This window comes from Stegostoma tigrinum, chromosome 10 (assembly GCF_030684315.1).
Source record: "Stegostoma tigrinum isolate sSteTig4 chromosome 10, sSteTig4.hap1, whole genome shotgun sequence".
Taxonomy (NCBI): domain Eukaryota; kingdom Metazoa; phylum Chordata; class Chondrichthyes; order Orectolobiformes; family Stegostomatidae; genus Stegostoma; species Stegostoma tigrinum.
The window spans coordinates 14,798,438-14,823,593 of record NC_081363.1 but is presented as its reverse complement, the minus strand read 5'-3'; the positions used below and the strand labels follow the sequence as shown (position 1 = coordinate 14,823,593).

The 25,156-nt window shown below is 44.1% G+C and overlaps 1 protein-coding gene across 3 annotated transcripts in view; it reads right to left on the bottom strand.

The window, feature by feature from the left end:
- vsx2 (visual system homeobox 2) overlaps positions 1-25,156 on the bottom strand; it is a 95,676-nt gene that overhangs the window by 39,804 nt on the left and 30,716 nt on the right. For all 3 annotated transcript variants that reach the window (XM_048538055.2, XM_048538054.2, XM_048538056.2), the window contains one exon: positions 23,210-23,333. In XM_048538055.2, the coding sequence (XP_048394012.2) occupies positions 23,210-23,333 (124 nt within the window). The remainder of the gene's footprint in view (positions 1-23,209; positions 23,334-25,156) is intronic.

Below are 25,156 nucleotides of genomic sequence, written 5' to 3'. Positions count from 1 at the left end.
GTGGAGGGGGTGTGAAGAAATTGTGAAGTTGTGGGAAATGCTGGAGACATGGTCGGGGGTGTTTTCGACCACTGTAGAGGGGAAGTTGTGGTCCTTGAAAAATGAGAACACTGGGGATGTCCCGGAGTGGAATGTCTCATCTTGGGAGCAGTTGCGGTGGAGACGGAGGAATTGGGACTAGGGAATGGCAGTTTTGCAGGAAGGTGGGTGACAGGAGGTGTATTCTAGCTAGCTGTGGGTGTCAGTAGGCTTGAAATGGATTTTGTTTTCCAGGTTGTTGCCAGAGATGGAGACAGAGAGGTCCAGGAAGGAGAGGAATGTGTTGGAGATGGCCCAGGTGAACTTAATGCTTTGTTTCCCCAATGTAGAGGAGGCCACAACGGAAACAGCGGATACAGTATGCCACATTAGCAGATGTGCAGGTGACAATCTGCTTGATGTGGAAAGTCTTCTTTGGGCCTGGGATAGGGGTGAGGGGGAAGGTGTAGGGGCAGGTGTAGCACTTCCTGTGGTTGCAGGGAAAAGTGCCGGGGGTGGTGGGGCTGGAGGGGAGTGTGGAGCTGGAAGGTGTTAGTGAAGTGGATGAACTGTTCAAGCTCCCCGTGGGAGCACGAGGCAGCATCATACAGACATCAATGTAATGGAGGAAGAGGTGGGGAAAGGGCCAGTGTAGGTGCGGAAGATGGATTGTTCCACGTAACCCACAAAGACGCAGGCATAGCTTGGGCCGATGTGGGTACCCGTGGCCACCCCCTTTGTCTGTATGAAGTGGGAGGAATTGAAGGAGAAGTTGTTGAGGGTGAAGATGAGTTCGGCTAAGCAGATGAGGCTGTCAATGGAGGGGGACTGGTCGGGTCTGCGGGACAGGAAGAAGCAGAGGGCCTTTAGGCCATTTGCATGGAGAATGCATGTGTATAAGGACTGGACATATGTGGTAAGGATGGGGTGTTGGAGACCAGGGAATTGGAAGTTTTGGAGGAGGTGGAGGGCGTGGGTAGTGTCATGGACATACATGGGGAGTTCCTGGACCAAGGTGGCGAAAATGGAGTTGAGATAAGTGGAGATGGGTTCAGTGGGGCAGGATCAGGCGGAGACAATGGGTTGACCAGGGCAGGCAGATTTGTGGATTTTGGGGAGGAGATAGAAATGGCTAGTGCGGGGTTGGGGAATGATGAGGGTGGAGTCTGTGGGTGGGAGGTCGTCTGAAGTGATGATGGTCTGGGAGATTATGTTTTGGTGGTTAGGGGGTGGGGTCATGAGAGGTGTCAGAGAGTTGGCGTCTGGCCTCAGTGATGTAGAGGTCAGTGCGCCATACTACAACTGCGCCTGGCAAATCTTTGCTTTTGTGTGTGGTGGGAACTGTAGCGTGCAGTGCGATGCATTCACAGTGAAAATGCACTATCAATGTTCAAATACCATCAGTGATAATGGGAATTGCAGATGCTGGAGAATCCAAGATAATAAAATGTGAGGCTGGATGAACACAGCAGGCCCAGCAACATCTCAGGAGCACAAAAGCTGACGTTTCGGGCCCAGACCCTTCATCAGACTGATACAATTTTAACTTCATTGCGAAGCCTCTTCCAGGGATACCTAACCTGAAGAAGTTACCCTCCTCCCTCCGGACCAACCGCAGGGACCCTATTTATTCCAGAACCCTCACCCCATCCCCCTCTCTGATGAAGGGTCTAGGCCCGAAACGTCAGCTTTTGTGCTCCTGAGATGCTGCTGGGCCTGCTGTGTTCATCCACCCTCACATTTTATTATCTTCAAATACCATCATTTGACTTTAGTACCTGAGATTTATGCCGGTTAAAAATGGACCCCATTGACCTAAGATGGCTGTAGTGATCACCTGAAAAGCCCTGGCAAACAACATTGAAAATAAAACAAAAGCAGAAGTTATTGGAAAAGCTCAGCAGGTCTGGCAGTATCTGTGAAGAGAAATCAGAGTTAATGTTTTGGATCAAATGATCCTTCCTGAGAACCTCCTTTGAGCAACAAAGGAGCAAAAAAGCCATTTGGACTGATGAGAGGAAAAACATGGAAAGCACTCTCTCCCTCCCTATCATTCCCTCTCTCTCTCACTCATTTAAATTGAATCAGAAATTGAAAGAATTTCATCTTCCACTCATTCGGACATTTTGCAAGAATATAAATTCAACTTTTACACTGCAAAGTCAAGATTGCAGAATGACTGGAAAATGGGCACTGATTGGTAAGAGGGATTGCCATGGAGCATGCATTCAATAACATTGACAGATAACGGCCAAGCTTTGTTTACTTGCCAACTCAACAAAATAGATGACTGCCTATTTTGTAGAGCAACATCTAGGCAGATCAGTCAACCTGCACGGTTTAAAATGTAACGGTGTTAGTATGTAGCTGGGCACTAAGTGAGAGTGCATTGGAGAAAGCAAGTGTGCAGCCCAGGAGTGCAACCTAGTCCAATCCATTAGCTGGGTACACAGCCCTATGCGCAAAGTGTCCCTACTGAAGCCTTTCAATACGAGCTGCCGGTGCAGCCCACAATGCTGGTCTGTGTTCCCTGAGAATCATACACTGGTAATGGCAGGTGAGATGCCATGATGGACATGTGGGATTGTCAAATGCCAGATGCCAATGCCCATCATCAAGGGCGTATGTGGCTGGTACCCTTGGATCATGTCCTGAGATGCCATTTGATCATATGGAGGTCGCTGGGAGCAAGCAGTGAGCTGACTCTATCAGATGCCCCCTCTTGTCAACACAAAGTGTTTTCCTAAGATCTAGCTTGTTTGGTGCATTTAGTATGACAGACAACAGATTATTATTTGGGCCATAAACAATGCATGCAATAATCCTCCATAACTTCCCAGAGAGAAACATATGAAAAGTGTAAAAGGTGAAGCCAAGGTTAAGATGGGCCTCACTAGACTTCACATCTGCTACTGCTCATGTCACTCAAATCTTCATAAGGTTCTACCCAATATGTTAATAGTTAATTTTGTTTGTCACCTCCAACACTGGAGGCAACTTTAGTGAATGATAGGGTATGCTTCCATTTCAAATGGATTGGAAAAGCTGTCCACATCAACTTCCTCAACCCAGGTTCTGCTACTTCAGCTTGTCTCTGAACACCATTCATTTCAGTCATCCCACACTCGGAGTGGAGTTTACCAAGTAATGGAATGGATAAATCCCTTCACCAAACATAGACAATAGGAATGAGTAACAAATTATAACATGCAGGCTGGGCTAAAGTTAGCTGTACTGGAGCAATAGGTCCTTTGGTGCATCCAATCTCTCATTGTGACTACTCAATCTACCAAAGGGGAAATGTGTTGCCTTTTCCACTTCTTAAAGTTTGGATGAACTGACATTCATTTTTACCAATCTTCTATTACAACAAATCTTTGATTCTCGTGGGGACTTGTTTTTGATAGCAAAGAAAGAATATGTATTAATACTGCACCTCTCACAATACAGGTAAGGGATAGAGATGCCATAGCCCTAAACTGCTGTTCCATTATAGCAAGACAACTGGTAGGCAGTTTAACCTGAGGGCCACCACACTGCCGGCCACATTGAGAAGACAGGGCATTCATGGTAACTCCAGCTGGTGTAGGAATTGAACCTGCACTGTTGGTATCAGTCTGCACGGCAAGCCAGTTGCCAAACCAATTGGGCTAAACCAACCTTTCAAGATGCCCAAAGCCTTTTACAGCCAGTAAAAATACTTCTTAAGTGTAGTCAATATTGTGACATGGGAAAGGCAGCAACCAATTTGCACACAGCCAGGTCATCCAAACAGTTCTGAAATAATCTTTCAATCAGATTCTTGGGAACACCAGGGAAAATCTCCTCATATTATTTGAAATTGGGCAGTGAAAGGATATGGGGCAAATGCTGGCAAATACATTAATTCAAGATATCTGGTTGGCATGGAAAAGTTGGATCCAAGGGTCTGTTTCCATGCTATATGTAACTCACAGTAATAAAGGGGCAAACAGGACCTCAGTTTAATGTCTCCAGTTAGCTCTCTAAAGTGGAATTTGCCCTCACAACCTCCTGGCTCAGAAGTAAGAGAACTCCTTACTAGGGGAAGGTGGTGGTGTATTAGTAATGTGGCTGGACTAGTTATCTGTAACCCCAGGTTAATATTCTGGGAAAATGGATATGAATCCCATCTACCTAATAAAAAAAAGACCTAACTGCAACCACTATTGATTGTCATAAAGACCCATCTGGTTCACTAATGCTCTTTAGGGAATGAAATCTGCTGTCCTTAAATGATTCTGCCTACATGTCACCCCAGGCACACAGCAACATGGTTAACTCTTAGCTGCGCTTTGGGCAATTATGTACAGGCAATGTATGTTGGTGTAGCCAGTGATGCCCACATCCCATAAATGAATCAAAAATTATTCAGTGGAGATACTACAGGCAGTAGACAAGCGTAATTATGGAGGCACAATGGTAAAAGCAATTAATATGAGTCCATTGAATTTGAAATATTGCTGAAGGAAGATATATTTTGTTTCAGGTTTACCTCTTGCATTGATCAGAATAATTCACAAGAAAACTGATTCGGGGCGGGGGGGTGGGGGGGGTGGGGGGGAACAATCTTTCAACCAGCGATATTTTGACCAGTATAACCTGATGGCATGAAGTGTGTTTCTTTGCGCTGACCTCTATGATTCGATGCTGCATGAGATGACAGTGCTGATTAGTTGGCAAGTGGATGCCAATTGGCACAGGTGTTGCCATTGGAGAATGCACCATTAATGCTGATTGACAGTTAATTGCCAGATTCTGTTTAAATTTAAACCAGGTGGGATGACTCTGCTGGTCATGTGATTTTTAAACAGCAAATCCTAGTTCTTAAATACTCCCATAAGAGGAAATAACCCCTCCACAATTAGCCTGTCAGCACCTTATATGTCTTAAACAAGTCACCTCTTCTTCCAAACTCCAACAGATACAGGTATATGACCAGCAGCTGGAGTAGGCCATTCAGTCCCTGAAGCCTGTTTTGCTATTTAATAAGATCCTGGCTGATCAGATTATAACCTCAAATCTACAATGCTCCCAAATCCTAATAACCATTCACCCCTTTTCTTAGCAAGAAGTTATCTTCCTGTGTGGTACAAGTATTTATGGGTTTTCCTTCTACCTTCTTTTCAGGAAGGGAGTCCCAAGGACCCTCTGAGAAACAAAACTCACCTCATCCCTGACTTTTAAACAGTGAGCCTAGATTTAGATTCTCCCATAAGAGAACGTACACTTTTCTCACCTACTCCCTCAGAACTTTATGCCTTTTTATTAGTCACTTCATACTCTCCAAATTCCAATGTATACAAGACTAACCTATCCAAACTTGCCTCATGAGACAGCACCCAAACCTCATTCCAGATATTAGCCCAGCTATAAAGTCTGAACTGCCTCCAGTGGATTTTCACCCTTCCTTAAATAGGGACATTAATATTGAACACACAGTCTCCCTGTGCCCTGTATAATTGTGACACAATTCCCTCATGATGAATGATAACGTTCTATTAGCTTTCCTAATTACTTGCTGTACCTGCACACAAATCTTTAGGGGATTCACGCATGAGGACACTCAGATCCTTCCGTTTCTCACGGGGAAATCAATTATGCCATCTGAGCTACTATTAGCTCAATGACACAAGACATGCAAAATCCAGTGACATATCTATTCCTGCGCCTGTGCCACCCATCTTCCTGTTAATCTGCCTTACAGAGACAATGTATTAACAAGGTTCAAATGAAATCTGTACCAGATTAAATATAAAGGCCTTGTTTTCCCATCGAAGACGTAGTGCTTTGTGAACTGGCACTATGCCTTGGATGGGAAAATAAGGCAATTAGCAATTGCATCAAGGTCTAAGTATAATACAGGACTGCACATCTGTTAAATAATCACAGACTGCCAGGTGATTATAGGTGGTGTAAGGGGAGCATTAAAGATGTTTTATGTTGCAGTGAGAGAAATCATAATCATTTATAGGCAGCTAAATTAGGGAAGTGCTCTCACAATAGCTGGTTTATTTCCAATAAGTTTTACCCATATAGACAATCCGAAACTCCAGCTCAGTAGAGAGTGGAACAGAAATGCTATGATTGACTTCTACCGTGGCTGGGGTAGGACGTGGGAATTATAACTCCAAGTACTAGCTAGTGAATCTCCCTGGAATGTGTGTAGGCATCGATATTGGGTGAAGCACTGAGTCAACTTCATTGTGTCCATTGTTTGAACTTACACTTCTCTGCTGACACTGTCTGTAAAGGTACATCCTGTGGTGAAGATTTCAGATGTGTGGCAGCTTTTTAGTACAAGAGTGATTTCATGACAGAATATGAGAATTAGGCATGACCAGCTAACTCCATCAGGGAATTACCTCATCACATTTAAATAATGGCGAGAGTTTTACTCACACTGTATGGCATTGTCTAAACCCTATTGCATTAATGGCCTGAAATGCCAATTTAACTTGGTGGTAGCAGAATTCCTGTAATCAAAAACATTTAAGATGGGATCGTGTAGGGGGAGGGGCTTAGATTAGTTCACAGGTCGGCGCAACATCGAGGGCCGAAGGGCCTATTCTGCGCTGCATTGTTCTATGCTCTATGTTCTATTTTGCAACAAAGCCATTCAATCTTTAAGGCTCATTGCATATCATGGCTTTTCAAACGCTCAGGTTGCCCCAAAATACTGTACAGCCAATTCAGCTCTTTTAAAGAGCAGGGCGTTCCCAGTTCAGAAAATAATCTGGGTGGAGCAGGTCATTGTATCTGACTGTCTTCCCCTGCCCCATGGCTTCGATCATGCTCAGGTCTCCATTGAAAGGGAGCATGGAGTATCTGCCTGCACAATGGAAGTCTTTACAACTAGTGGGCACCGCGGGGCCTGGGCTCATTTCACCACCACTTCATGGTCTCTGGCTTAACCTTACAGGGAAATTAGTCAACCACCTCCATATTCACCATCCTAAAAGGGGGATGGCAGGCAACCCCAGGAATGCAGAAAGACCTGAGTGTCCTCATGCATGAATCCCCTAAAAGTTTGTGTGCGGGTACAGTGAGTAATCAGGCAGGCAACGCCAGGCATGCAGGAGGGTCAGACAGAGTGCCTGGCAGAGTGACCAGGAGAGCCAACCTGATGACACTGATTCAGGGCTGAATGAGGAACGGAGAGCAGCACAAGATGGAAGCACTAGGTGGATAATGGGATCTGCAGTTGACCCCCTCTGAGCCAGCCTGAAACACTGGGTCCATTTGCAGGTCGAGCATTTGCAGGCATGTGCCCTCAGCATTGCCAGTTTGGTCCTTCAAAGTGAATGCTGCACATGGGTCTAGTGGGGCTCCATGCACCTTCTGCACTCTCAGCTCCTCTGATGCGCTGTTGACAAAGATGGGATCCTGTAATCCGGCTAGATTCCAATCCCTTCTGAAATCTGGTGGCTAACTGCCCAGTTAGCTACTTCATTGGCTCCATGCATGTTCCACATAATGATTTTAACAACCTCTGCCTCGATACAGTTGCCTCAAACGCTGCCTCAACTTGCAGGGAACACTTGTATTTCTCCGAAAACCGCTGCTGCTGCTTTAACAGCCAGCATTCCACTGGCGCCCCCACCAGGAAATGTACAAGGTGACAGGAACACATTCAGGGGAGTGCCATTCTGACAAATGTGCTATAAATTTCCCAATGCCCTCTGAACCCATGTTCTTCACTCATCTTCCCCCAAACCCTATCTCCACAAGTTGTCTCCACTCAGTCCAGTCACTGCCAGAGAATATAAATGAAGGAGCCAAGCTCCCACACACAGCAGTGTGAGCGTGAAAGGGCCAAGCTGCTTTCGCAGTGGTGTTCATTGAGGGCACAAGGAACATTCCGATGCTTCTCTTCAAAATGGTGCCATGTAGCCTATTGTGTTTGTGTAAAGAGGCTTTAACGACCCATTCAAAAGTTGGCAGCCTCGACAGTGTTGTACTCGCTACATTGGACCATTCACACAAACCATTTTCTGTTTGAGGATTTCACCCTGAAATGTTTGGACCCAATACCAACTGAGCCGTGTCAATCTTTCAATGTTGGACTGAGGCAGAACTGCACCGCTCAGCTTCAGATCAGGAATTCAGCTGAAGTCATGTCTCCTTCTTCAGGAAGACATGGTGGTCACATGACACTAGTCATAGAACAGAAAGTTGTACCGGAGCCAAACAGCCAACAATTCAGCAGGTCACTTAACTCACTTCCTGTGGGACGTGGCTGCAATTTTTTTTTCCTCTTAATTCATTGATAGGACGAGGGCATCGCTGGCCAGGCAGCATTTATTTCCCATCCCCTAATTTCCGACAATCGACAATGTCATGGTCATCATTAGAGTTTTAATTTCAGATACTTATTGAATTCAAATTCCACCATCTGTCATGGCAGGCTTCGAACCCAGGTCCCAGGGACATTATCTGGATCTCTGGATTAACAATCCAGTGATAATACCACTAGGCCATTGCCTCCCCCTTGCTGCCTGACATAAATTGTCTACAAAGCAACTTGGGGCATTCTGAGGACATCCATTGCAATGTATAAGTGCAAGTTCTCCCTGCTTCCTTGAGACTCTGGGTATCCAGTATTCTAGATATAAACTTTTTCTTATTCACTCATGGAATGTGGGTATCGCTAGCTGGACTAGCATTTGTCCTGACTTGCCCTTGAGAAGGTGATGATGAGCTGTCTTCTTGAACCACTGCATTCCATGTGCTACAGATCGTCCCACAATGCCCTTAGGGAGTAAGTTCCAGGATTTTGACCCAGTGACAGTGAAGATGGTGTGAGAATTGGAAGACAGCTTGCAAGTCATGGCTGTCCCATGTATCTGATGCCCTTAAATTCTAGATGGAAATGGTCATGGATTTGCAAGGTTCTTTAGTGAATTTCTGCAGTGCATCTTGTAGATAGTACACACTGCGGGTGGTGGAGAGAGTGGGTATTTGTAGATGTGGTGGCAAACAAGTGGGCTGCTTTGTCCTGGATGGGGTCAAGCTTCTTGAGCGTTGTTGGGGCTGCACTTATCCAGGCAAGTGGGGAGTGTTCCATCACAGTCCTGACTTGTGCCTGAAGGATAGCAGACAGGCTTTGGGGAATCAGGAAGTGAGTCATACTCCACAAGATTCCTAGCCTCAGACTCGCTCTTGTAGCTACAAGATTTGTATGACTAATCCAGCACGGTTTCTTGTCAATGTTCAACCTGCAATTAGATTCCAGACTGTAACTCATTCTCAATGGTGCCAAATAAATCTAAAACCTTGGTTCTGAGGAAGGGTCACCAGTCCCAAAACGTCAACTCTGATTTTTTTCTTCACAGATGCTGCTTTTCCAGCAAATTCTTTTAGTTCCTAAATCTAAAACCGAGTATTAATAATTATTCATTTGTCCTCTACTCATCCAGTGTCTGAGCTATACTCGTGACTGCATATTACCTGCCAATGCTTCAAAGTCTGAGTTGTAGTTTGAGTATGCTAGTTATATACAGTCCATCAAATGATTGTCTGTTAGAAGGGATGATACTTGGACTTGAATATCTTCATTTGGAAGAATGCTGTCTCACAGATACACGTAGTCAAAGTAAGCTTTCATGTTAAAAGCACAGGAAGATTGAAGCGAGTTTTTTTTTCTGTTCACAAGGCCCAAAAATTGCTGTCCATTATTCAGACATTCGGCTCAGTCTCATTCTACATTGTAATCATATCCACTTTAACTACGCTGCTTTGCAAATCAGAAATAGACATGGTGATTTTTCTTTCTATCACATCTAATTCCTGAAATCACCTGTCGAATTCCTCAGCTAACTTATTCAGGTGCGCATAAGTATATATTTCTTTGTGATCAGAGATAATGGGAACTGCAGATGCTGGAGAATCAGTGATAACAAAGTGTGAGGCTGGATGAACACAGCAGGGCAAGCAGCATTTCAGGAACACAAAAGCTGACATTTCAGGCCTAGACCCTTCATCAGAAAAGGGGGATAGGGAGAGGATTCTGAAGTAAATAGGGGAAGAGGGGAGGTGGATCGAAGATGGATAGAGGAGAAGATAGATGGAGAGGAGAGTGTAGGTGGGGAGGTAAGGAGGGGATAGGTCTGTCCAGGGAGGACGGACAGGTCAAGTGGGCGGGATGAGGCTAGTAGGTGGGAAATGGAGGTGCGGCTTGAGGTGGGAGGAGGGGATAGGTGAGAGGAAGAACAGGTTAGGGAGGCTGGGACGAGCTGGGCTGGTTTTGGGATGCAGTGAGGGGAGGGGAGATTTTGAAGCTTGTGAAATCCATATTGATACCATTGGGCTGCAGGGTTCCCAAGCAGAATATGAGTTACTGTTCCTGCAACCTACGGGTGGCATCATTATGGCACTGCAGGAGGCCCAGGATGGACATGTCGACTGAGGAACGGGAGGGGGAGTTGAAATGGTTCGCGACTGGGAGATGCAGTTGTTTATTGCGAACCGAACGGAGGTGTTCTGTAAAGCGGTCCCCAAGCCTCCGCTTGGTTTTCCCAATGTAGAGGTAGCCACACCGTGTACAGCAGATGCACTATACCACATAGGCGGATGTTCAGATGAACATCTGCTCGATGTGGAAAGTCATCTTGGGGCCTGGGATGGGGGTGAGGGAGGAGGTGTAGGGGCAAGTGTAGCACTTCCTGCGGTTGCAGGGGAAAGTGCCGGGTGTGGTGGGGTTAGAGGGGAGTGTGGAGCAGACAAGGGAGTCACGGAGAGAGTGGTCTCTCCGGAAGACAGACAAGGGTTGGGTGGGAAAAATGTCTTTGGTGGTGGGGTCGGATTGTAGATGGCGGAAGTGTCGGAGGATGATGCGTTGTATCCGGAGGTTGGTCGTGTGGTAGTGAGGACAAGGGGGATTCTCTTCTGGCGGTTATTGCAGGGACGGGGTGTGAGGGATGAGTTGCGGGAAATGCGGGAGACGTGGTCGAGGGCATGACTTGGTTTCTAATGTTTTCTCCAGAATCAGGAAACGTTGCAGCATTATATTTTTTAATTGGGAGAACCATAAACCCAGTTTCAATTTGAGTGGATTCCCAGCACATGTGATAAGTGCTAAGCCTCTGTCCTTTCCCTGAAGTTCACAGTTCAGCTCATTCAGCTTGACATTGAGTAAGAAAGAACCAAAGACCAAGCAACCACAAATTGTCCAAATGCTCACTGCATATTTCATCTCTTGAATTAAAAAAAGTGACAATTTCAGATCTAAAAATCTAAGCAGGACCTTCGTTCTTAAAACCTTGCTTCAGCATGGAGAATTAATTCATGAGAGGCAACATCAAGATCATCGAAAGAACTGCCGATGCTGTGAGCCAGGAGCAAAACCAAAGTTGCTGGAAAAGCTCAGCAAGTCTGGCAGCATCTGTGAAGGGAAAAACAGTTAGTGTTTTGGGTCCCTGAGGAAGGGTCATGCAACCTGAAATATTAACTCTGTTTTTTCGTTCACAGATGCTGCTGGACCTGCTGAGATTTTCCAGCAACTTCTGTTTTTGATCAAGACCATCGAGTAAGGATCAGCAGTGTTGAAAGGCTCTTGCAAGAATCCAGTTAGCAATAACTTGCACTCCATGGGAAAAGTCCATAACTGTACTAACCGGTGGAATATAAAGCGGCAATTGACAAAACAGTGGAAGTCAGGATCATTTTTGAAAAATGCAACAAAACCCATTTTGTAACTTATGATGGAAACCGGCTTCTTGAATCTTATCTCAGGCACATACCTTTTCAATTTGCTGTCGGTATCCTCACCTCTTGTTCTCTCTTTAAGGGAGAAAAGGGTGAAGGGGATCCTGTTTGGGTTATAGAACATAGAACATTACAGCACAGTACAGGCCCTTCGGCCCTCGATGTTGTGCCGAACTGTCATACCGATCTCAAGCCCATCTAACCTGTGCTATTCCATGTACGTCCATATGCTTATCCAATGACGCCTTAAATGTACCCAAAGTTGGCGAATCTACTACCATTGCAGGCAAAGCATTCCATTCCCTTACTACTCTCTGAGTAAAGAAACTACCTCTGACATCTGTCCTATATCTTTCACCCCTCAATTTAAAGCTATGTCCCCTCGTGCTCGCCGTCACCATCCTAGGAAAAAGGCTCTCCCTATCCACCCTATCTAACCCTCTGATTATTTTATATGTTTCTATCAAGTCACCTCTCAACCTTCTTCTCTCTAATGAAAACAGCCTCAAGTCCCTCAGCCTTTCCTCGTAAGACCTTCCCTCCATACCAGGCAACATCCTAGAAAGTTTCCTCTGCACCCTTTCCAAAGCTTCCACATCCTTCTTATAATGCGGTGACCGGAACTGTACACAATACTCCAAGTGCGGCCGCACCAGAGTTTTGTACAGCTTCACCATAACCTCTTGGTTCCGGAACTCGATCCCTCTATGAATAAAAGCTAAACACTGTATGCCTTCTTAACAGCCCTGTCAACCTGGGTGGCAACTTTCAAGGATCTGTGTACATAGACACCAAGATCTCTCTGCTCATCTACACTACTAAGAATCTTACCATTAGCCCAGTACTTTGCCTTCCGGTTACTCCTACCAAAGTGCATCACCTCACACTTGTCTGCATTAAACTCCATTTGCCACCTCTCAGCCCAGCTCTGCAGCTTATCTATGTCTCTCTGCAACCGAAAGCATCCTTCATCACTATCCACAACTCCACCGACCTTAGTGTCGTCTGCAAATTTACTAACCCATCCTTCTACGCCCTCATCCAGGTCATTTATAAAAATGACAAACAGCAGTGGACCCAACACCGACCCTTGCGGTACACCACTAGTAACTGGTCTCCAGGATGAACATTTCCCATCAACTACCACCCTCTGTCTTCTTTCAGCAAGCCAATTTCCGATCCAAACTGCTATATCTCCCACAATTCCATTCCTCCACATTTTGTACAATAGCCTACTGTGGGGAACCTTATCGAATGCCTTGCTGAAATCCATATAACACCACATCAACCGGTTTACTCTCATCTACCTGTTTGGTCACCTTCTCAAAGAACTCAATATGGTTTGTGAGGCACGACCTTCCCTTCACAAAACCGTGCTGACTATCTCTAATCAATTTATTCTTTTCTAGATGATTATAAATCCTATCCCTTATAACCTTTTCCAACACTTTATCAACAACTGTTATATGTCTCTGAAAACCATGTGCACTGAAACAGTTAGGTGGACTGTGTTGGTCACAATGATGTACACATTAAGCTGCAGTGAAAAGCATTCATAGTCCTTGAGGTCCTGCTGTAGTTGCTGAAAGACATCTTCCAATAAATATTCCATTCGATTTGCCTCTGTGGAAGTACCAAGGGCTGGATTTGCCTTTGTTTATTTCTTCTTTTATCTTAAAGTCTCGGAATAAAGGGTCAGCAGCCTCTGTCTTTGCTTCTTTACTTATTTCACCTTCTATGAATGACTCATATTTTGACGGAAGATGGCAAATGTAAAATGATGCTTCAACACAGTCTGATCTTTAGGGAAGGAAGCTGCTGTCCTTACCTGTGGCTCCCGTCCCACAGCAATGTGGTTCATCTGGCCAATTAGGGATAGGCAATAAATGCGGCCTGGTCAGCAACTCCCTCATCCCGTGAATGAATAAAAGGATAAAAGGACCTTTTATTGTTGGTTTTCTAAAAGAAATGACTACTGAGCTTTCAAATCAGCCTACAGCTCATCAATTTTTTGTATGAAGCATGGGGAAAACTATTCTCGATATTACTGAGCATCATTGTGCGGCATTGTCATAATTCCTCATTTTACTTATATTCTTTGATGTCATACAAGACAAATGCTCTTATCATTGCAGTTGTAAATAAGAATTCATTTGCCCACTCTGCATAGAAGTTAGTTTTTTTTCTAAATGGTCCAGGTTCGCTCATAATTCCCACTTCATGTTGTAGTCACTCTGCATTTTCACCTTTGAAACATCCAGAATGTCCTCGCTTTCACAGAGGCATGGGAGATCACTTCCACGGTCACAACTTGTCCCTGAGGACCTTGGTCAGCTTGCAATGCTCAGATATCAGCTGTGGGACAGGTCAGCGTTCCCCTGTAAGTTTCATTTGCCCTGCAATCACCTATTATATAAACAGTGCAACCAAAGAAAGAATACTGCAGGTTTGCAGAGAATAGGTAGAGGAATGGAACTAGCCCTGCTGTTCTTGCAGAGAGTCTGCACGGATACAATGGACTAAACCGACTATGTTTCCAGCACTGTGACGTACTGGCTTCACACAGTTGCTAAGTTAATTCTTATTCATTTGTTTGCATTGCCACCACAAAACGTATTGTAGCCGACAGTGACAGTCCGTTCTGGACCAAACCGATGCACGATGTTAACGCCTGTTAACAGAATACACGGAAACAGTGGCCTTTCAATAAACGTGCGCACGGCGATTGTACGAAAGCGGGCAGTGGGATCGACTGTCAGAGTCTCTGTGATCAACCAGTCAATCACGATCGACATGTTGGAGATCACGGATATAAACCATCTGAACGTCTCGATACGATTCTAGTCTGTAACTCATTTCTGGGTATCCATTATTCTGTGTATAAACCATCTGAATCTTTCAATTAGATTTCAATCTGTAAAAAGCTCCTGGTATCCATTATTCCCTGCGTCTACTAACTGAATCTCTCGATTAGATTCCAGTCTGTAACTCATTTCTGGGCATCCATTATTCTATACATAAACCATCTGAAGCTTGGATCATGACCCTTTATATTTTCTGTGACAAAAGCGTAGGATATCAATAATAGATTGAGTTTGGACGCCAGATAAAATGTAATTTCTATCTCTTTAATTAAACTGTTAAATATATTTAACAGATTTAATGTGGAATTGGATTAATGACAAATATTGCTACTCTCTAGCAAGTGTTTTTTCTTCTATTTATCTGTAATGTATCTATCCCTATATTGATCTCCAGTCTATTCATTATCAGTATACCATCTGCGGCAGTGGATCTGTTGTTCCATCTATAACATTGAGGCTATTTAAATTTACATCATAAACAACAGTGAAACTTTCTAAGCAGCCATTCCTCCAATCCAAAAACAATACTCATCCATTGACTTTTCTAGCTGACTTTCAGCTCACATAGCCTTATTTTCTTTTCGCATCCTTAATGATCCTGAATCTCATTTTTAAAAAAATATTTAGTCAAGTTTCTTCTCCAAGTGCATTACTGGTTCTTGTGTCTGGTTCTATCCTCTGTGCAGGTATATTGTTCTTCATATTTACTAACTTTCTATAAGGCAATACAGCGTTAGGAGGGGAAATTGTGATTCGTTGGCATTGTCAATTGATTAGCAATCCCGGAACCCAGGTTTGGGAATGTGAGTTCAAATCCACTCACAGTAGCAAGTGGAATTTAAATTCCATGAAAAAGTAAGTCTGATATTGAAAGATAGTCTTGGTAACAAAGGCAGTAAAATTGTTGTTGAAATATTTATCTAGTTCACAAATGCCTCCAGGGAGGGTCATCTGCTGTACCAACTACATGTGACTGCCGACTCATAACAATTTAAGATTGATTCTTAACTGACCTCTGAAGGAGCTTAGCAAGCCATTCAGTTCAAGGGCAATTAGGAATGGGCGATGAATGATGATCTTACCAGCAACACCCACATTCTGTGAAAGAATAAAATAAATTCTTCCTGCAGTTCCCACTGTTATTGTTGTCCTTAATTTGTAAGAACATTGCTAAATATTGCATGTGGCAAATAAGGTGACTTTGATACAATTCATCCAAGCCTTTTGTATTTTTAATCACTTCTTTCTTATCTTGTCTTCTTTTTCAATAGAGAAAATACTCCAAGCAGTCAATATCTCCTCATAAATCATTCCCTAAGGTTTGAGGATCAGGCATTTGCTATCTATGCCTTGTGTCTGCTCCACGAACTAAAATTGCAATATCAACACTGTCCATGGTACTCATCGGGGTGATACACCTTGGAATGCATTCCAAAGATCTGGCTGTTTTTGTAACAGTTTTGGAAAACCCATGCTCTTGGTTTTTGTGATCTCATAACTATAGAGTTGTACAGCAGGGAAACAGACCCTCTGGTCCACCTCGTCCATGGTGACCAGATTTGTCCTAAATAAATCTAGTCTCATTTGCCAGCGTTTGTCCCATATCCCTCTAAACCCTTCCTAATCTTTTAGCCATCCAGATGCCTTTTAAATATCATAATGGTACCAGCCTCCACTACTTCCTCTGTTACCTCACTTCATACACACACCATCCTCTGCTTGAAAATACTGCCCCTCAGAACCCTTTTAACTCATTCTTCTCTCACCTTAAACCAATGCTGTCTAGTTTTGGGCTCCCCTCCCATGGGAAAAAGACCTTGGCTATTCACCTTATACATGTCCCACATGATTTTATAAACCTCTATAAGGTCACCCCTCAGTCTCTGACACTCCAGGGAAAAAAGGCCCAGCCTAATCATCCTCTCCCTAGAGCTCAAAGTCTCCCATACCAGCAACATCCTCACAAATCTTTTCTGAACCCTTTCAAGTTTAACAACATTGTTCCAATGGTAGTTAGACCAAAACTGAACACAGTATTCTAAAAGTAGCCTGACCAATATCCTGTACATCCGCAACATAACATCCCAATTCCTATACTCAATGCATTGACCAATGTAGGCTAGCATGCCAAACACCTTCTTCATCCTGTCTACCTGCAACTCCACTTTCAAGAAAACATGAACCTGCACCCCAAGGTCTCTTTGTTTAGCAAAATTCCCTAGAACCCTACCATTAGGTGTATAGGTCCTGCGCTGATTTGCCTTTCCAGAATGTAACACCTCACATTTTATCTAAATTAAACTCCATCTGCAACTCCTCAGGCCATTGCCCCAACTGATTAAGGTCCCGTTGTACTCTGAGGTAACCCTCTTCGCTGTCCACCCCACCACTGCAAATTTAAACCATACCTCCTTAATTCACATTTAAATCATTAATATAAATAATAAAAAGCAGTGGACCCAGCGCCAAACCTTGCAGCACACCACTGGTCACAGAACTTCAGTCTGATAAACAACCCTCTACCATTGACCTCCGCCTCCTACCTTCAAGCCAATTTTGTATCAAATTGGCTAGCTCCCCCAGTACTCCATATGATCTAAACTTACTAACCAGTCTACCGTGCAGAACCTTGTCAAGTACCTTATTGAAGTCCGTATAGACAACGTCCATTGATCGGCCTTCATCAATCCTCTTTGTTCCTTCTTCGAAAAACTCAATCAAGTTAGTGAGACACAATTTCCGATGTTCAGTCATGTTGACTATCCCTAATCAGTCGTTGCCTTTCCAAATGCATCTAAGTCCTGTCCCTCAGGATCTCCTCCAGCAATTTACCCACCTCTGATGTCAGGCTTGCCAATGTATAGCACCCTGCATTTCCCTTTCCACCTTTTTTAAATAATGGCACCACGTTAGCCAACTGCCGGGTTTCCAGCACCTCACCTGTGGCTATCGATGATACAAATATCTTGGCAAGGGGCCCAGCAACCCCTTCCCTAGCTTCCCACAAAGATCTAGGACGCACCTGATCAGGTCCTGGGGATTTATCCAACTTCATGCATTTTAATTCGTCCAGGGCCTCATCTTCTGTAATATGTACACTTTTCAAGAGATCACTATTTATTTCCCCAAGTTCCCTAGCTTCCATAGCCTTCTCCAGAGTAAATACCGATGTGAAATATTCATTTAGTATCTCAGCTATCTCCTGCTGTTTCACACATGGATGGCCTTTTTGATCTTTAAGGTGCCCTATTCTTTCCCTATTTACTATTTACCCCTTAATGAATTTATAGAATGTCTTTGGATACTCCTTAACCCTAATTGCCAAAGATATCTCTTGTCCCCTTTTGGCCCTCCTGATTTCCCTCCTAAGTCTACTCCTACTGTCTTTATACTCCTCCAGGGATTCACTCAATCCCAGCTATCTATACTTCATGCATCAGTGATAATGGGAACTGCAGATGCTGGAGAATCCAAGATAATAAAATGTGAGGCTGGATGAACACAGCAGGCCCAGCAGCATCTCAGGAGCACAAAAGCTGACGCTTCGGGCCCAGACCCTTGAAGGGTCTAGGCCTGAAACGTCAGCTTTTGTGCTCCCGAGATGCTGCTGGGGCTGCTGTGTTCATCCAGCCTCACATTTTATTATCTATACTTCATATATGCCTCCTTCTTTTTCTCGACAGGAGGCTCAATTTCCCTCGCCATCCAGCATTGCCTACGCCTGCCAGCCTTGCCCTTCACACTTACAGGAACATACTGTCACTGAACTCTCGTTATCTCATTATTAAAGTGTCCCACTTTTCAACTGTCCCTTTAGAACAGCTTGCAAATAGCCTCTCCCAATCAACTTTTGAAAGTTACTAACCAAGGCCGTCAAAATTGGCCTTACTCGAATTTAGAACTTTAACTTTTAGGTCAGCTCTATAATTTCCAAACCAATTGTAAACCTAATAGAATTATGATCGCTGGTCCCAAAGTGCTCCCCCACTGACACCTCAGTCACATGCCCTGCCTTATTTCCCAAGAGAAGTTCATGTATTGCTCCTTCTCTCGTAGGTACATCCTTAAACCCAATATGAAAATTTTCTTGTACACAGTTAACAAATTCCTTTCCACCTAAGCCCTTAACAGAATGGCAGTCCCAGTCTGTGTTTGGAAAGTTAAAACTCCCATCATTACAACCCTATTATTCTTACAGATATCTGAGATCTCCTTACATATTTTCTTCTCAACTTCCTGCTGACTGTTGGTGATGGGAAGGGGGAATCTGTAATACAATTCCAGTCAGGTGGTCATCCCTTTCCTTTTTCTCAGTTCTACACAAACAATTTCACTAAACATTCTCCCAGGAATATCCTTTCGAAGTTCAGCAGTAATGTTATCCTTAACCAAAAGTGCCATTCACCCTCCTCTCTTGCCCCCCTTTCTATCCTTCCTACAGCTTCTATACCCTGGAACCATTAAGATGCCAATCTCGCCTCTTCATGAGGGCATACTTATTTGAGATGAGGATAGCCACAGGAGGCTCCTGCATGACCTGCTTTTCCAAAAGGTAACCTATCTACTCCACTGTATCTGCACTTTTTCTTTCTTCCCAAGACGCTAATCATTACGCTTCTTGGTTCCTGTAAATTCTTCATTGCTCCTAACTCGATCCATATGATCTGAGAGACATAACCTCCTGAAACATTGAAATTCTCCCGGATCTCCCACATCCGACAGGAACAGCACATCACTTTAGCATAAGCCATCGCTACATTTTAGACAATTGACAGGCTCAGAATATACTCAAAAAACAGGTGGCACAGTGGCTCAGCAGTTACCCTGCTGCCTCACAGCGCCAGGGACCCAGGTTCAATTCCACCCTCAGGCAACTGTCTGTGTAAATATTGCATGTTCTCCCCATGTCTGTGTGGGTTTCCTCCAGGTGCTCTGGTTTCATCCTACAGTCAATAGATGTGCAGGCTAGGTGGGTTGGCCGTGCTAAATTGCCCGTAGTGTTCAGGGATGTTTAAATTAGGTGTGTTATGTGGGCTCGGTCTGGGTGGGATGCTCTGAGGGTCAGTGTGGACTTGTTGGGCTGAGGGGCCTATTTCCACACCGTAGGGATTCTATGAAAACAACTTCAACACTCTTACTCAAAAACTCTGTGTAACCCAGTCTCACTGCTCAAAAACACTGCTGTAGGAAAAGTTAATACCTATCTTTTACATTAAAAATTTAATCAAGAGACAGATCTCAGCAAAACATTTTAAAAAGCCCTCACCATACTCACTATTATAGATTTTTTAAAATAACAGATTAAGATTTATAAGTTTTAGAAGTCTTAAAACCAAACTCTTAGCTGATTGTGCTCTGAAATCACTAATCACTCTCAACTACTGCATGCAGTTCCAGTAATGCAGTCTCCCACAGTCAGCTGTGAAACTGTGCTGCACTGTTTGTTTTACTTTGACCTATCTCCAGAGATGTTTGTAATTTCACAGTCAGTCAGCTGTGAAAGTTCACTGCTTTATTCTTTTGATGCATCCTTATTGATCTCTGGAGCTATTGTCTGTCCACTCCACGTGGTCAGTCTCCCAAAACTTCATCTCCTGCTCTCTCTCTTTCCCCCATTTAAAGCACGCTGTATCATTGTTTTTGATCTTCCAAAAACAATGCAAAGCTTATAAAAATAGTAATTACTGTTCCAAGGAAGCAAGGAAATCAGTTCCAGTACTGAAAAATTCTCAAGTAAAAAAAGAGGAGCAGCATTTACAGCCAGAATCCACCTATGAGGCACAAATCAGGAGACCAATGAAATGTTCTCCAACGTCCCGGTTAAGTGCCGCTCCAATAACACTGAAGAAGCTTCACATCATCTCAGACAAGGCAGCCCGTGTTGTTGGCATCCCATCTAACAGCTTCACTCCCTCCAACACTGATGCAGAGTGACAGCTATGTGTAGCATCTGCAGTGGCTCACAAAGGCAGTGCACCAGCATCTTCCAACCATGTGACCTCTACCAAGTAGAAAGGCAAGGGCAATAGGTCAATGGGAGCACCCCCATCTGCAAGTTCCTCTCCAAGCCAATCACCATCACCTTGGAAAGGTATTGTTGTTCCCAAAGTGGGTCCAAATCCCAAGGCTCCTTACCTGACAACATTGTGGATGCCCCCGCACAGTTCAAGAAAACAGCTCACCAACACCGTGTCCAGAGCAATTAGAGATGGTCAAAAAGTGTCAGCCTTCTATTTTATTCCCAGTACATAATAAAAATAGGTAACAGGGGATGATAGCAATATCATCAATTCCATTATATGCTTATCCCCTTATATAGCCAGGGTGGAATTTTACCGAAAAAGACCTGCTCAGGAAAGCTGGTAGAGGTTGGGAGCCTGTGTTTCAGTGTGGAGGCCTTCTATTGGTTCATAACCTCAGCGCAGGCATTAACAACCCCTCCCCGGGTTTGTCAACCATTCACAGAGTGTGGGAGCAATGGCCTGGACTCGGTCGAGACATGAATTTCTTTTTAAACTGGGGCCAGAAAGCCTGAACTTGACATTGCTTCCTGAGGTATTAGTAAGCCCAGGGATAGAAAGGCCCTGCATCTCCCATTGTTTCCAGGAGGCCCTAGTTCAGCATCAGAGAGAGATGCAGTTCCCAGCAAATGGGAGGAAGAGGACAGCCTCTCCAAACAAGGAGGTGTGAATAGAAGCCGCTGAGGCAATGATTGTGATTCGCCCAGCCTGGAATTAGTGTGCCAGGAACTCCAATGACCTTATAAGGGCAGGTAAGTTAACAGCCATCCCACTTAGAGATTCCAAGCCCAACACTCTGAATTCTCACGCATAGGGAGAGAGTAACAGGGGCCTCTCCACTGATGGCCAGTGTGTCAGTCACTGAGTAATGCTTGACCATCCAGTCCACGGCTAAGGGTGTCTTACTCCTTGAGGCTCCAGACATCAGGAACGACCTGCCACACAAGCTTAACCCTTGTGAGGCACCAGAGCTCAGACATGTAGAGAAAGCTAACCTTCTCTGTTTGGAAGCCCCTGCAGTGAGGTATCACCTCCTTTGAGCTGTCTCCTGGTATCCACCCCCTCTGCCTTGTGACTGAGTGGGGAGACAGCGTTGGCAGCTAGTGATGATGGTGTTGCTGATCCTTTCGTTCCCCATCAGAAGTGAAGTATGCAGACACTTTCCCCTCACTGTAATGAAAGCTGGCTGTCAGATTGAGGTATATAAACTCCAAGGTAGGTGTACCCAACCCCAAAAGGTCTGAAATTGCTCGTGAAGCAGTGAAACGATGCCCCCACAGCCACTTCTGGGAGCAGAAACCTTTCACCTTGCCAATGTAGCAGCTCTGCAGTCTCAATGTTTGAGGGATTTTCAGCCTAATAACTCTGTTTTGTGTTCATTTGTGGGACATGGTCATCACCGGCTGGCCAGCAATACTTGCTTGTTTTCTGAGGAATGGTCTTCAGACCTGAAACGTTAACTCTGATTTTCTCTTCACAGATGCTGCCAGAACTGCCGAGCTTTTCCAGCAACTTCTGTTTTTGTTCCTGATTTACAGTATCTGCCATTCTTTTGGTTTTTATTGCTTACCCGTCTCTAGTTGCTTTTGAGAAAGTGGTGGTGAGCTGCCTTCTTAAACCGCTGTAGCCCACCTACAGTGCATTGACCCACAATGCCATTAGGGAGAGAATTCCAGGAGCTTCCCCTAAACTCACCTTGTTGATCCTAACGAGTTTCACACAGCTTCGAAAACCCATGCACTCCCGAATACAGCTAGAATCCTCACAACTAATTGACTCTTTAAATCTTTAAACCACTTACCCAAGAGCTCCACAGTTTCCAAATGCAACCTGGCTATATCAGAAGCTCAGAATCCTGTTGAGTTCACGCCCTACCAACACATTTGAGGCTTCCATCTCCCACCAATCCCATTCCCCCTTGCCAATTGAAATTATACCTCTTGAGTGTAAGATTCTCCTTCTGCACTGATCTTGAATCAGCACCATCTCCAATGGTGAGACCTGCTTCTCTTGTGCATGTGATAGGAGCCACACCTCCAAGCCATTATATAACTATGTGTGTGAGTAGTGAAACAGATAAAGTATGCCAGGCTCCCATTCAGAGTCTTCAAGAAAACCACCTGCATCACAAGTAACGTTTAAAGAAATCAATTGATTCCAAGAGTTTTAGCTGAAGATATTATATTCCCTTAAGTTTGTTTTATACTGATTGTTATGTTTGTGATTTATATTCACCCCCCAACCCGATGTGTCTCTTTGTTCATCTCTCATGTCTGTCTTTATGAGAACCTCTCCATCATCTTTCTCTGTTTGTCTTACTTTTCTCTTTCCCCATGTAATTTTTTCAGAGTCACTCTTTCTCTGTGTCTGACTCGCTTGCTATTTCTCTCAGTGTCTGTCTCCTTGCGTCTGTTTGTCTGCCTCTACTGCTGTGGCTCTCCACTTGTATCAGGCTATCTCTTCTCTCCATCTGTGACTGTCTCTCCACCTCTCTCTCCTACTCTGAACTCCATTGCTCTCCATCATTCTTTCTTATTCTGTGTGTAATTCCAGCTCTCTCTCTCTCTCTCTCTCTCAATTTACCTGAATCCTGTCTTCTGGCAACTCTGTTTTCATGGCCAGCATTTCCCGTGCATATACGTCTGGATAGTGAGCTTCATTAAATGCCTTTTCCAGCTCCTCCAACTGGTAAGAAGTGAATATAGTCCTTAATTTAGGAGAGAAAAAAGAATTAGCAACACACAAGTAAATCCTCAGCAGGCCAGAAATTCTTTCAAGATATTAAAAACAGTGAAACACACTACAAAACTTAGTTTGGACAAAGTTGTACCCACAATCTAGATTTTACATTAGTTTGTTTAACATATAACATTATTGTCCAACAGATGTCACATCACATTTTGCTTTTTTACGACCTACTGTAGTTTATCCTCCTTTGTCATCCTGTATCTCCTCTTCCACGTCACCCAGTGAAAATAGTTGTTAATGTTCCTGTGAAATATCTTCAATCTTTCTACAGCATGGTGAAACCTCACCCCCTGCCATCTTCTCTACCCGAACCCCACAGTGTCGCATGTTACTGCAATTCTGTTCACCACATTTCAGGAATGATGGAACGATGAATGACAGGGCGCAGAGGAGATTTACCAGATGTCGAGGGATCAGACAATTTACTTACAAGGGTAGGTTGGGGAATCTAGGGTGTTCTCCCAACAGTTGAAACACAGAGGAGAGCAACAACTAGAATGCGTATAGATGAACGTTTAACACGTACTTTTTCGCAATCGCCGTGCATACTTTGAGAAATATAAAGTTCGGTGAGGGGGCACCCGTATAGATGAACAGCTGGAAACCAGCATGGATGAATAGATACAGCACTGATAAGTGAATATAGCTGGAATATGGGACTAATAGGCATTGAGCTATAATTTCAGCAGAGATATAGCACAGTTTGGAATACAGTGTAAGACCTAAAGATATAGGAACAGAATTCAACGTGTTGAGTCTGCTCTGCCATTCATATATCATAGCTGATATGTTTCTCAAACCCTTTTCTGATGAGGGGTCCAGGCCCAAAACGTCAGCTTTTGTGCTCCTGAGATGCTGCTTGGCCTGCTGTGTTCATCCAGCTTCACACTTTATTATCTTGGATTCTCAACCCTATTCTCCTGCCCTCTCCCTGTAACCTTTGGTCCTTTTAATAATCTAGAAAGTGTCTATCTTTGTCTTTAAAACCCTCAATTTCCTGGCCTCTGTGGCAATGAGTTCCACAGATTGCCCAGCCTCTGACTGAAGAAATTCCTCCTCATCTCAGTTTGAAAGGACTGTGCCCTCACTCTGAGGCTGTGCCCTCAGGTCCTACTCTGCCCTACTAGTGGAACATTTTATCCACGTCCACTGTATCCAGGCCTCTCAGTGTTTTTGCAAGTTTCAAATAAGATCCCCTAATCCCCCTAAACTCCGTCAAATACGGACCCAGAGTTCTCACAATCATCTCAATGATAAGCCCTCCATCTCTAGGATCATTCTTGGAAAACTAACCCCCTCCCCCCCCAAAGGCCAACATATCCTTCCTTAGTTGCAGGGTCCAAAGTTGCTCACAAAATTCCAATACAGCCTCAGCAGTACATCACTGCTCTTGTATCCTCACCCGCTTGAAATGAATGCTAACATTGCATTTGCCTTCCTAACTGACAACTGGGCCTGCATGTTAAACTTAAGAGAATCCTGAACTAGGATCCCTAAGTCCTTTTGTGCTTCAGATATCTGAAGCCTTTTCCTTGTTTACAAAAAAGTCTATGTCTCTATTCTTCCTGCCAAAGTGTATAATCTCCCACTTTCCCACATTGTATTCTATTTGGAATGTGCAGAGGGATTGCAGCTGGAATTCAGCAGGTAGAGGTACCCTCTGAAATATGACACAGCTAAGTAAAATAAAATAGTATACAGTATGGGGTGGTGAACATCCAGCTAGAAGAACAATTGCAGTAGATAGATGGTAACACCACCTGCAAGTTCTCCTTCACGCCA